Source organism: Oncorhynchus masou, chromosome 10 (genome assembly GCF_036934945.1).
Source record: "Oncorhynchus masou masou isolate Uvic2021 chromosome 10, UVic_Omas_1.1, whole genome shotgun sequence".
In the NCBI taxonomy this organism is placed as follows: Eukaryota; Metazoa; Chordata; class Actinopteri; order Salmoniformes; family Salmonidae; genus Oncorhynchus; species Oncorhynchus masou.
This window is the reverse complement of record NC_088221.1, coordinates 27,684,624-27,698,932: the sequence shown is the minus strand read 5'-3', so window position 1 is coordinate 27,698,932 and position 14,309 is coordinate 27,684,624. Positions and strand designations below refer to the sequence as shown.

The window sequence follows — 14,309 nt, the reverse complement described above, 5'->3', positions numbered from 1 at the left end:
AATTACCAGTTAAATGTCACTACAGTTGTCTGTGACAGAACATCAAACTAATTTTGATCATTTCCATTCACCTTAACGTTACATTTAATTCACTTTAGACTGCAGATAAGGCTTTCAATATTCCGTGGTAATTTAGGATGTTTTCAATATATGAGATGAATGAAAGTAGGCTACTACCTGTTTTGTTTTCATGACAACTGTGACATGCCCTCCTTTGATGCATAACAAACACAACGGTTTGCAACTTTGTTGCAGGTGCCGATTACACGTGTGCAGTATTTGTAACCGTTTCTTGTTACATTGTAGCCTATTTTGCACTCTCGCGCCCAGTTCCCCAAGCTGGCCAGTGGAGTGTTTATCTATGGTTTTAGAAATGTTTTGTGGTAGTAGCTTAATTCAAATTCCACTTGTCTCTGCTCAGCGACAAATACTTCAGAATCTACAAAGGACAATATGGGTCAATGTTTTTTTGGGGGGCAAACATGACTTTGAATATCACCACTCGAAGTGCGCGACCTGGCAGCATATAACGGTGCTTGTAAAACCATCTGGCATAAACAGATGCTATGATGACGCTTTTAATTAGGCCTGTCACAGTGGGACACCATATTTTATTGGCCATTGTCCCTGTCACTCAAACCCTCCTGTTGCTCAGTTCATCCCTCCTGTGGGGCTGCGTTACAACCATAGAAATGGATAGAGGACTCATCTTTATCTGTGCCATTATAGAATGTGTCAGCATGGGCAGCACCATTGAGGCTACAACACATAGCAATTCCCACCCAGTTTCCCACTTTGACTACTTTAAAATAGTGGAAGCATGTTGGAAGCTATCATGCGCATGCTAAAATGGCCTTTTGGCCACTAGAGGCCTCCATCATTCTCTATGGTTACAACTCATTTAAGAAAGGACTTACCAACATGATCCTTTTTTACTGCAGGTTTCATGTTTCTTCCAGTACTATAGTGTGTTGAATAATCCTGTGCCTGCGGAAGTCTTGGACATGGACACTGTCCTCTAGTTGTATTTAATGTGTTCAATTTTTCCTCCAAATGTGTGCCGCCTCACACACCATTGTACAGTAAACCTATAAGGCCCTGCTCTGTAACAGTCTGTACAGGGTGTTCTGAACCAGCATGACTGACATCTCTGGCAGGGTCACAGACTGATGCTATCTGGTTACCTTGGCAATGCATTTGGTTTCCCAGCGGCCTCAGGGAAATCCCATCCCTGTCATTCCAACGCGATAACCCTGAAACAAAGGACTGTATTAATCAGGAAATGAACCAGGCAATACAGGATATTACAATAAAACACTTTGTTATGGTTAAATAGGAATGGGATTGTTCACCAGACTCTTCTCTCCTATGGCTGTATCAGTAGGGTGTTGAATTAGGCGTTACACGTTGTCACTCATGTGAGCCTTTCCTACAACTTTCCAGAAGTTGAAATGCCTCACAAGGAGAGCCTAGTACAGTTGTTGCCACAGCTGTTGTAATGGTGCTACATATCATTTGTCTGTATACCCTCTGTAGTGTCATTCACACAACAGCTGGAGATGTTACCATCAGCTCTGTAAACACACACACACACACCACAAATGCACACTAAACCCACTGGCACAAGTGTTTAGCAAACTCTTTGCTCTTGCTTGTACAACTGCAGTGAAAGTGTGAATGGAGGGAAACTTGATTTGTGAGGGATACACAGGATTCAGGCTTGTTACTGTAAAGCATGTCATTCATTTTATGAGTCCTATATGCCATGTTCTGATAAGCTATTGCATCAGAGAGAGAGAGAGAGAGAGAGAGAGAGAGAGAGAGAGAGAGAGAGAGAGAGAGAGAGAGAGAGAGAGAGAGAGAGAGAGAGAGAGAGAGAGAGAGAGAGAGAGAGAGAGAGAGAGAGAGAGAGAGAGAGAGAGAGAGAGAGAGAGAGAGAGAGAGAGAGAGAGAGAGAGAGAGAGAGAGAGAGAGAGAGAGAGAGAGAGAGAGAGAGAGAGAGAGAGAGAGAGAGAGAGAGAGAGAGAGAGAGAGAGAGAGAGAGAGAGAGAGAGAGAGAGAGAGAGAGAGAGAGAGAGAGAGAGAGAGAGAGAGAGAGAGAGAGAGAGAGAGAGAGAGAGAGAGAGAGAGAGAGAGAGAGAGAGAGAGAGAGATAATATGTGTGTGTGTAGCGCAGAGCCTCATTGTTTCTGCATGAATGGTGACCTGGAAGCTGTATCCGTTTGAGAGTGACCCTCCGGCTTTGGGTGAATAGAGGGGTCAGGTAACACATTATATATTTTCTCTGCTAGGCAGGCTTGAGTGAGTTGGCTTAACAGGGAGTACCTGTGTTTGACACCGGATGCTAGTTTATGACCTCAGAGTCACAGGTTATGGCTGCCCTGAGGTGGGTGGTGAAGTCACAGGTCAATAAAATATATATTTTTCCCATAACCTGTAGGCAGGTAGGACTTGGGTCTTAATGGATAGTTTAGATGCTCAGCTCTTTTCTATATCCTGTAGGGACACAATGTATGGTATGGACTTTTCTGTAAGTTTCTCACTCTCAGGTGGCACAAATTGCGATATGTGGAAAGGGAAAGGGCAGGGTATATTCAAATTGAATACTGTAGTATTTACTATAGTTTAAAAAAGTAGTGTTTTTGCAGACATTACTGTAGTATTTACTACAGTGCGTAGTTTATACTACAGTTTACTATATAATTCTATAGTAAGTACTGTAATATTCTGTAGTATTTCTTTCCACGTGGGTCTCTGTTATACACTGCTCAAACAAATAAAGGGAACACTTAAACAACACAATGTAAGTCCAAGTCAATCACACTTCTGTGAAATCAAACTGTCCACTTAGGAAGCAACACTGATTGACAATAAATTTTACATGCTGTTGAGCAAATGGAATAGACAACAGGTGGAAATTATAGGCAATTAGCAAGACACCCCCAATAAAGGAGTGGTTCTGCAGGTGGGGACCACAGACCACTTCTCAGTTCCTATGCTTCCTGGCTGATGTTTTGGTCACTTTTGAATGCTGGCGGTGCTTTCACTCTAGTGGTAGCATGAGACAGAGTCTACAACCCACACAAGTGGCTCAGGTAGTGCAGCTCATCCAGGATGGCACATCAATGTGAGCTTTGGCAGTGTAGTGTCTGTCAGTGTAGTGTCCAGAGCATGGAGGCGCTACCAGGAGACAGTCCAGTACATCAGGAGACGTGGAGGAGGCCGTAGGAGGGCAACAACCCAGCAGCAGGACCGCTACCTCTGCCTTTGTGCAAGGAGGAGCAGAAGGAGCACTGCCAGAGCCCTGCAAAATTACCTCCAGCAGGCCACAAATGGGCATGTGTCTGCTCAAACGGTCAGAAACAGACACAATGAGAGTGGTATGAGGGCCCGATGTCCACAGGTGGGGGTTGTGCTTACAGCCCAACACCGTGCAGGAAGTTTTTCATTTGCCAGAGAACACCAAGATCGGCAAATTTGCCACTTGCGCCCTGTTCTCTTCACAGATGAAAGCAGGTTCACACTGAGCACGTGACAGACGTGACAGGCTGGAGATGCCGTGGAGAACGTTCTGCTGCCTGCAACATCCTCCAGCATGACCGGTTTGGCGGTGGGTCAGTCACGGTGTGGGGTGGCATTTCTTTGGGGGGCCGCACAGCCCTCCATGTGCTCGCCAGAGGTAGCTTAACTGCCATTAGGTACCGAGATGAGATCCTCAGACCCCTTGTGAGACCATATGCTGGTGCGGTTGGCCCTGGGTTCCTCCTAATGCAAGACAATGCTATACCTCATGTGGCTGGAGTGTGTCTTGTTCCTGCAAGAGGAAGGCATTGATGCTATGGACCGCCGTTCCCCAGACCTGATTTCAATTGAGCACATCTGGGACATCATGTCTCGCTCCATCCACCAACGCCACGTTGCACCACAGACTGTCCAGGAGTTGCGGATGCTTTAGTCCAGGTCTGGGAGGAGATCCCTCAGGAGACTATCCGCCACCTCATCAGGAGCACGCCCAGGCTTTGTAGGGAGGTCATACAGGCACATGGAGGCCACACACACGACCGAGCCTCATTTTGACTTGTTTTAAAGACATTACATCAAAGTTGGATCAGCCTGTAGTGTGGTTTTCCACTTTCATTTTGAGTGTGACTCCAAATCCAGACCTCCATGGGTTGATACATTTGATTTCCATTGATAATTTGTGTGATTTTGTTGTCAGCACATTCAACTATGTAAAGAAAAAAGTATTTAATAAGGATATTTCATTTATTCAGATCTAGGATGTGTTATTTTAGTGTTCCCTTTATTTTTTTGAGCAGTGTGTGTGTGTGTGTTAACGGTTCTGCTCACTCCTCCAGGCGGTGGAGCCCAGGGCGAGGCAACAAGGAGGAGGACATTTTGTTTGCATTTTCTCTGCGGAAGGGCAAGGCCGGAGAGAGGAGAAAGATGCCCAAACCGGTAAGACTCACCTCAGGAGAAAGGATATGTATAAAGGAATATAACAATATTCACAGGAGAAGTGAATGTTCAGGTTATGTTTTGAGATTTCACAATGTTTTTTCCACTTCAACACATGAGGCTTTGTCACAAAGTTTCAGTCAACCCATGCAGGAATCACTGCCACTTGTTAAAACACATCTAACCTAACTGTAACAAATGCTCACATACACATGCACGCACCCCCCTCCCCCCAAACAAACACAAACAAAAACGCACACCAAGTACAAACACAGTCCTGATTACCCACTTCAGACCTGTTTGTAGAAAACACAAAGCCCTCTTTCTACTCTGAGCAACACACACAGGCTTCTTGTGTCTCTAACAGGCTCAGAGCTGACAGACAGTCTCCCTGTGGTCTAGATCTTACATAAGCACTGTAAACCCTCTACACTACAGACATGGCTACTCCATCATACACACACTGGAGAGGAATTAGAATGGGGCCACCTCCACTTCTTGGAAAGGGGAAGAGAGAACGGGATGGAAAGCACAGCGATAAAGAGAGGGGGAACAAAAGAGAGAAAGGGAGACAGACTCAGAGTGAGGGAGACAAAGAGATGGATAGAAAGCGAAAGACTGAAAGGGAATGAGAGAGAGGAAGAGATTGATAGAGAGACCTTTGTTCACATTTTGCTGATTGGGCAATACATTATCCAACTAATCCCCAGGATGCCCTTAGAGGAAAGATGTTAATCAGACATTTTTATATGTTAACATATTGTTGGAATAAATGCATTGTATAACCGTGGCCTGTCATTCAGACGTTTTGTTGTCTGCACTTACTGTAAGAGGTTCTGTCTAAGTGACCCCTCCAGCTACACTCCACAAAAAGATATGGTGAGAGTAAATAATGCCTACATCAGGGTGCAGTGTGTTTTTGGGGAGTGAGGCAGACAGGTCTGTTGTGTTCTTTAAAAGGGTGGATATAGGGACCTCTGGCCTCTCTAGATTGCCTGGGGCACTCCATTAAATCAGTGGGTTTCTGTGTAGGACCCTTTCTTCTGGGCATGTTTTAATGGGGGATTATTCCTCTAACATCACTCAATAGGTATCCAAAGGTGTGCCTGTTTTTCTGTCTGCTGTAAAGGGGTTCCTTGTTAACTAGATTTGGAGGGACAACCTATGGGAGGACACAGCAGGGAGTCTAGGGGCTGAATACTATTCTCATAGGCTCTGCTTGGTTAGCATTGTCATTGTCTCTTTGTCTGTCTCTCTGTGTGTGCTTGTCACCTTTTACTCCACACACAGACGCATACAAAGCTCGCCCTCCATATGGCAAATCTAACCATAACTCTATTCTCCTGATTCAAACAAAACTCAAACAGGAAGTACCAGTGACACGCTCATTACGGTGGTGGTCCGATGAAGCAGATGCTAAGCTACAGGGCGGTTTCGCTATCACAGATTGAAATATCTTCCGGTATTCAGTCACCGGCTTCATTAACTTCTCTGAGATACGTTGGCCAATATCCAGTGAAAATGCAGAGCGCCAAATTCAAATAAATTACTATAAAAATTTCATGAAATCACACATGCAATACACCAAATTAAAGCTACACTTGTGAATCCAGCCAACATGTCAGATTTCAAAAAGGCTTTACGGCGAAAGCAAACAATGCTATTATCTGAGTACAGCATCCCAGCAAACAAACACAATCATATTTCAACCCGCCAGGCGCGACTCAAAACGCAGAAATAAATATACAGTATATAACAAGTAAGTACAGCCCTCACATCTTTGTAAATATTTGTGACAAAACTGAAAAAATGACACTATGCTAAAATGTAAAGTAGTGAGTGTACAGCTTGTATAACAGTGTAAATTTGCTGTCCCCTCAATAACTCAACACACAGCCATTAATGTCTAAACCGCTGGCAACAAAAGTGAGTACACCCCTAAGTGAAAATGTCCAAATTGGGCCCAATTAGCCATTTTCCCTCCCCAGTGTCATGTGACTCGTTAGTGTTACAAGGTCTCAGGTGTGAATGAGGTGCAGGTGTGTTAAATTTGGTTTTCATCGCTCTCACACTCCCTCATACTGACTGGTCACTGGAAGTTCAACATGCCACCTCATGGCAAAGAACTCTCTGAGGATCTGAAAAAAAGAATTGTTGCTCTACATAAAGATGGCCTGGGCTATAAGAAGATTGCCAAGACCATGAAACTGAGCTGCAGCACGGTGGCCAAGACCATACAGCGGTTTAACTGGACAGGTTCCACTCAGAACAGGCCTCGCCAAGGTTGACCAAAGAAGTTGCGTGCACGTGCTCAGCGTCATATCCAGAGGTTGTCTTTGGGAAATAGACGTATGAGTGCTGCCAGCATTTCTGCAGAGGTTGAAGGGGTGTGGGGTGGGGGGGTCGGTCAGCCTGTCAATGCTCAGACTATACGCTGTACACTGCATCAAATTGGTCTGCATGGCTGTCGTCCCAGAAGGAAGCCTCTTCTAAAGATGATGCACAAGAAATCCCGCAAACAGTTTGCTGAAGACAAGCAGACTAAGGACATGGATTACTGGAACCATATCCTGTGGTCTGATGAGACAAAGATAACCTTATTTGGTTCAGATGGTGTCAAGTGTGTGTGGTGGCAACCAGGTGAGAAGTACAAAGACAAGTGTGTCTTGCATACAGTCAAGCATGGTGGTGGGAGTGTCATGGTCTGGGGCTGCATGAGTGTTGCCGGCACCGGGGAGCTACAGTTCATTGAGGGAACCATGAATGGCAACATGTACTGTGACATACTGAAGCAGAGCATGATCCCCTCCCTTCGGAGACTAGGCCACAGGGAAGTATTCCAACATGATAATGACCCCAAACACACCTCCAAGATGACCAGAAGCTGAGGGTAAAGGTGATGGACTGGCCAAGCATGCCTCCAGACCTAAGCCCTATTGAGCATCTGTGGGGCATCCTCAAATGGAAGGTGGAGGAGTGCAAGGTCTCTAACATCCACCAGCTCTGTGATGTCATCATGGAGGAGTGGAAGAGGACTCCAGTGGCAATCTGTGAAGATCTGGTGAACTCCATGCCCAAGAGGGTTAAGGTAGTGCTCGAAAATGATGGTGGCCACACAAAATATTGACACTTTGGACCCAATTTCCTCCAATACCGGAGGAAAACAAAGTGTAGCGAGCTTTCAGGTCACGCACCTCTAACAGTGCTACTTCTTCATTTCTCAAAGGAAAAACCGCAACCAATTTCTGAAGACTGACATCCAGTGGATAGGAACTGCAAGCAAGTCCCTTAGAAATCTGGATTCCCAATGAAACCCATTTAAAAAAAAATCTGAATGGTTTGTCCTCTGGGTTTCGCCTGCCAAATAAGTTCTATTATGCTCACAGACATCATTCAAACAGTTTTAGAAACGTTAGTGTTTTATATGCATATTATTAGTAGATTTGAATATCTTAGCATCTGGTCCTGAGTAGCAGGCAGTTGACTTTGGACAAGCTTTTCATCTGGATGTGAAAATACTGCCCCCTATCCCAATTAAGTTAATAAGTGCATCGCACCTACATATCCCAGACAGAAGCCAAGAATTACAGACAACATCCACACTGAGCTGAAGGCTAGAGCTGCCGCTTTCAAGGAGCGGGACTCAAATCCGGATGCTTATGCCCTGACCCATCAAACAGGCAAAGTGTCAATACTGGACCAAGATCAAATCCTACTACACCGGCTCTGACGCTTGTTGGATGTGTCAGGGCTTGCAAACTAAATATTTTTAGTAATCTGGATGGGAAACCCATCCATGAGCAGTGCAGTGACACGTGCCTACCAGATGATCGAAATACCTTCTATGCTCGCTTTGAGGCAAGCAACACTGAACCATGCATTAGAGCACTAGCTGTTTTAGATGACTGTGTGATCACGCGCTCCATAACCGATGTGAGTAAGACCTTTAAACAGGTCAACATTCACAAGGCCGCAGGGCCAGACAAATTATGAGGATGCGTTCTCAGAGCATGCAATGACCAGCTGACAAGTGTCTTCACTGACATTTTCAATCTCTCACTGTCCCTGTCTATAATACCTACATGTTTCAAGCAGACCACCATAATCCCTGTGCCCAAGAACGCCAAAGTCATTTAGACGGGTTACCATCGGCCCATAGCACTTACATCTGTAGCCATGAAATGGTGCACATCAACACCATCATCCGGACACATCTGGCACTGCAGGATTTGAGTCCCTGGCAGAGTAGTGTGTTACTGATGGTAGGCTTTGTTACTTTGGTCCCAGCTCTCTGCAGGTCATTCACTAGGTCCCCCCGTGTGGTTCTGGGATTTTTGCTCACCGTTTTTCTGATCATTTTGACCCCTCGGGTGAGATCTTGCGTGGAGCCCCAGATCGAGGGAGATTATCAGTGGTCTTGAATGTCTTCCATTTCCTAATAATTGCCCCCACAGTTGATTTCTTCAAACCAAGCTGCTTACCTATTGCAGATTCAGTCTTCCCAGCCTGGTGCAGGTCTACAATTTTGTTTCTGGTGTCCTTTGACAGCCCTTTGGTCTTTGCCATAGTGGAGTTTGGAGTGTGACTGTTTGAGGTTGTGGACAGGTCTTTTATACTGATAACAAGTTAAAACAGGTGGCATTAATACAGGTAACGAGTGGAGGACAGAGGAGCCTCTTAAAGAAGACGTTACAGGTCTGTGAGAGCCAGAAATCTTGCTTGTTTGTAGGCGACCACATAGTTATTTTCCACCATAATTTGCAAATAAATTCATAAAAAATCCTACAATGTGATTTTTCTGGATTTTTTTCCCCCCTCATTTTGTCTGTCATAGTTGAAGTGTACCTATGATGAAAATTACAGGCCTCTCATCTTTTTAAGTGGGAGAACTTGCACAATTGGTGGCTGACTAAATACTTTTTTGCCCCACTGTAGTTTGTCCAGGGAGTTATTGGTTAATTATCTACATTGACACTTTTTGCATGAACTCTTTTGATTCATCACAAATGCTGCTGTTACCCTTTTTATGAACTATCCTGTTGCCTAGCCACTTTATCCCTACCTATATGTACAGTTGAAGTCAGAAGTTTACATTCACTTAGGTTGGAGTCATTAACTCGTTTTTCAACCACTCTACAAATGTCTTGTTAACCGACTTGCCAAAACTATAGTTTGTTAGGACATCTACTTTGTACATGACAGAAGTAATTTTCCCAACAATTGTTTACAGACAGATTATTTCATTTATAATTCACTGTATCACAATTCCAGTGGGTCAGAAGTTTACATACACAAAGTTGACTGTGCCTTTAAACAGCTTGGAAAATTCCAGAAAAATATGTTATGGCTTTAGAAGCTTCTGATAGGCTAATAGATATCATTTGATTGAGGTGTACCTGTGGATGTATTTCAAGGGCTACCTTCAAACTCAGTGGCTCTCTGCTTGACATCATGGGAAAATCAAAAGAAATCAGCCAAGACCTCAGAAAAAAATGGTAGACCTCCAAGTCTGGTTCATCCTTGGGAGCAATTTCCAAATGCCTGAAAGTATTGTGTTCATCTGTACAAACAGTAGTATGCAAGTATACACACCATGGGACCAAGCAGCCGTCATACCGCTCAGGAAGAAGACGCATTCTGTCTCCTAGACATGCACGCACTTTGGTGCGAAAAGTGCAAATCAATCCAAGAACAAAAGCAAAGGACCTTGTGATGATGCTGGAGGAAACCAGTACAAAATTATCTATATCCACAGTAAAATGAGTCCTATATCTACATAACCTGAAGGCAACTCAGCAAGGAAAAAGCCACTGCTCCAAAACCGCCATAAAAAAAGCCAGACTTTGCAACTGCACATGGGGACGAAGATCGTACTTTTTGGAGAAATGTCCTCTGGTCTGATGAAACACAAATAGAACTCTTTGGCCATAATGACCATTGTTATGTTTGGAGGAATAAGGGGGAGGCTGAAGAACACAAGCTGAAGAACACAATCCACAACTGTGAAGCACAGGGGTGGCAGCATCATGTTGTGGGGGTGCTTTGCTGCAGGAGGGACTGGCGCACTTCACAAAATATATGGCATCATGAGAGAGGAAAATTACGTGGATATATTGAAGCAACATCTCAAGACATCAGTCAGGAAGTTGAAGCTTGGTTGCAAATGGGTCTTCCAACTGGACAATGACCCCAAGCATACTTCCAAAGGTGTGGCAAAATGGCTTAAGGACAAAGTCAAGGTATTGGAGTGGCCATCACAAAGCCCTGACCTCAATCCCATAGAACATTTGTGGGCAGAACTGAAAAAGCGTGTGAAAGCACGGAGGCCTACAACCTGACTCCATTACAGCAGCTCTGTCAGGAGGAATGTAATGTAAATGAGGAATGGGCCAAAATTCACCCAACTTATTGTGGGAAGCTTGTGGAAGGATACCCAAAACGTTTGACCCAAGTTAGGCAATGCTACCAAATACTGTGTTTGTAAACTTCTGACCCACTGGGAATGTGATGAAAGAAATTAAAGCTGAAATTTATCCATTCTCTACTATTATTCTGACATTTCACATTCTTAAAATAAAGTGGTGATCCTCACTTACCTAAGACAGGGTATTTTTACTAGGATTAAATATCAGGAATTGTGAAACTGAGTTTAAATGTATTTGGCTAAGGTGTATGTAAACTTCCGACTTCAACTGTACATATCTACCTCAATTACCTCGTACTCCTGCAAATCTATCCTGTTGCCCATCCACTTTATCACTAACTATATGTACATAATTACCTCAATTACTTTACTTTCCTCTGCACATCGCCTCAGTACTAGTACCCAGTGTATATAAAGCCAAGTTATCGTTACTCATTGTGTATTCATTCCTCGGTTTTTTTTTTCTTTTCTATTCCCCCCCCCTATTAGATTTATTTTTTGTACCTTTTTTTTAAAAATTTGACTAGATCTGTATACTGTAAGCGTGTATCACCATTGTAGAGCTATGTACGGTGCAGTGGGACTTGATGCATTATTGATTTATTGAGGCGTTTTGCAGGTTGTCCCTCTGGTCCATCTCACTACTCTCTGCTCCACACCAGCATGTCTGTGCCCACCGGCCACGCCACACAGTCAGGCTTTAAATATTTCATAACCCCGTTTTCATTAATATAATGGGAATTATCCAAGTCACTAAATCTAATTATCAGGTATGAAGTTCACTCACCCATCCCCTCCCTCCAACTCTCCTTAGCCCACACACATAGTAAAATGTAAGCTCTACATAATCCGGCACTCCCCACTTCTACCTTCGCTCTCCCGTGCTCCTTATTTTCTCTACCTTTTGATGTGCTTATAGTCCTCCCCTCTATTGTCTTCCTCTCCTAGTCTCTCTGGCCAGCTCTCTCTCCTTACTTTCACTCTCTCTCTGTCCTCCACCTTTCAGTTAGGAGGATGTGTCTTTGGCCCCAGGCTGTGGGGATTAGCTCTGTTGGACCTGGAGATAATGGGACTGCCTCGATGGAGAGGGGAAGGACGGGAGAGGCCTGAGGGTAGATAAGAAGTGGAGATGAAAGGAAAGGCAATGAGAAGAAAATAAAGGACTGGATTGGTGAGAGGAAGGCAGAGAGGAGAAAGGAGGAGGGGACAGGAGTGGTGGGTTATAGTGGGGTGAAGGAGATGATGGGAAGGTGAAGGGTGTGCTGGAGGAGGATGGATGGATGAGTGGTGAAAAGCCCAAGTCTGGTCCTCTGCCTTAAAGCCCCTGGTGACCGGCTTAGCAGCAAACAGCTGTGCATTTAATTAGGCCTGTCTGGTACTGAACGAAAACACACACACAAACTTGCTTGGGTGGGGGATATGTAAAGGACTACCTCTGCCTTGAGGGTTACTGGAGCAATAGCTAGAAATAGCCAATCAAGTATAGAGATGGTATCTGTTCTTCTGCCAGATTTTTCTAACCCATTTCCAATTTACTTCCTGAATTGGCTGAACTGAAACGGAATTGACCCCGACCCTAGCTAGCAGACGTGGCTACTGTATGTATAGCAGTCAAAGAATGAGTGTTTCTAGTATTCACTGCTCTGCTCTCCATGTGGTTTGTCAGTTGGGGATTAGCTCCTATCACTTCTGAGACATCTTGCTCCGTCTGCTCTTCTCCTCTGTCAGTCTTTCTCCTCTCCTGCTCAGTTTCTCTCGCTCTCTCTTGGTCTCGAATGCGCACACACGAGAACATATTAAACTATTTCCTCACAGAAATAGCTATGTTTTGCTATAGGATGGGTATCACTGCTACGACACAAAGGCAAGGATATTTACACAGCTCCATACCTCCCTTACCCTCAGTCTGTCTCCCCCGTAGAGCATCAGAATTATCTCCAATACCAGCATCCACGCCACATCATAATTCTATGTATACAATACACACCTTTTGGGGCACTGTCGTGTTCAATTGGACCACTGTGCTGTAGTGGAAAAAGTGGTCTACGTGCAAGATTTGAGGTCCTGTAGCTCCAATGTCAGAACTCCTCAGTGTCATTGTGGTCCATCGTGTTAATGATGCAGTGTTATTCATCTCCCAGCCTAAGAGGTTAATCCTACATAAATAGTTTTCTGTGCCCCCGTCAGTGTTTTAAATCCCTGTTTAGTGGTGTGGGGCAGGTTTTTAAACATTTCCATTAAACCATCCCTCAAGGTGTCTGCCACGTTGTTGCCCACCAGTGAAACACACACACACACACACACACACACACACACACACACACACACACACACACACACACACACACACACACACACACTATGCGTACAGTACATCTGAACCCAGTTTTGGTCTCTTCCAGACAGGAGTCTGTACATGAACAAGGTTTACCTGTGATTGTGTTAAGAGGCTTTTCTCTCTGACCAGTCTCAGTCCAGCTTCAGACCATCAGATGATGGACCCACAGCTAGCACAACACTGACGTGTGTGTGTGTACTGTTGAAGACAGTGGTATGGTCTGAGAAAGAGAGTGTGTTTTCTATTTAGTTCTCTGGTGATACTGAGAGCTCCTTCCTTTGTCTGTGACTGCAGGTGTGTGTGTGTATTACTTGATGTACTGACTGGGCCCCAGGAGCTCTATCTAGCTCTATATACAGTCATGGCCAAAAGTTTTGAGAATGACACAAATATAAATTTTCATAAAGTCTGCTGCCTCAGTTTGTATGATGGCAATTTGCATATACTCCAGAGTGTTTTGATGAATGATCAGATGAATTGCAATTAATTGCAAAGTCCCTCTTTGCCATGCAAATGAACTGAACCCCCCCCCCAAAAAAAATAAATAAATAAATTCCACTGCATTTCAGCCCGGCCACAAAAGGACCAGCTGACATCCATGTCAGTGATTCTCTCGTTGACACAGGTGTGAGTGTTGACGAGGACAAAGCTGGAGATCACTCTGTCATGCTGATTGAGTTTGAATAACATGTTGGAAGCTTCAAAAGGAGGGTGTGCTTGGAATCATTGTTCTTCCTCTGTCAACCATGGTTACCTGCAAGGAAACACGTGCCGTCATCATTGCTTCGCACAAAAAGGGCTTCACAGGCAAGGATATTGCTGCTAGTAAGATTGTCAATTGTTGTGAAGAAGGCTTCAGGCTCCAGCAGGCGTCAGGACCGTCTCCTAAAGTTGATTCAGCTGCGGGATCGGGGCACCACCAGTACAGAGCTGGCAGCAGGCAGGTGTGAGTGCATCTGCACGCACAGTGAGGCGAAGGGCAGCAAAGAAGGGACAGACTGATTTTCTGAAAAAGGTACATGGATTGGACTGCTGAGGACTGGGGTAAAGTCATTTTCTTTGATGAATCCCCTTTCCGATTGTTTGGGG

General features: G+C 44.5%; 1 protein-coding gene across 1 annotated transcript in view; it reads left to right on the top strand.

The window, feature by feature from the left end:
• LOC135547452 (radixin-like) overlaps nt 1-14,309 on the top strand; it is a 35,155-nt gene that overhangs the window by 1,169 nt on the left and 19,677 nt on the right. The window contains exon 2 of the mRNA XM_064976479.1: nt 4,359-4,458. Coding sequence (XP_064832551.1) covers nt 4,447-4,458 — 12 coding nt within the window. The 5' untranslated portion in view covers nt 4,359-4,446. The remainder of the gene's footprint in view (nt 1-4,358; nt 4,459-14,309) is intronic.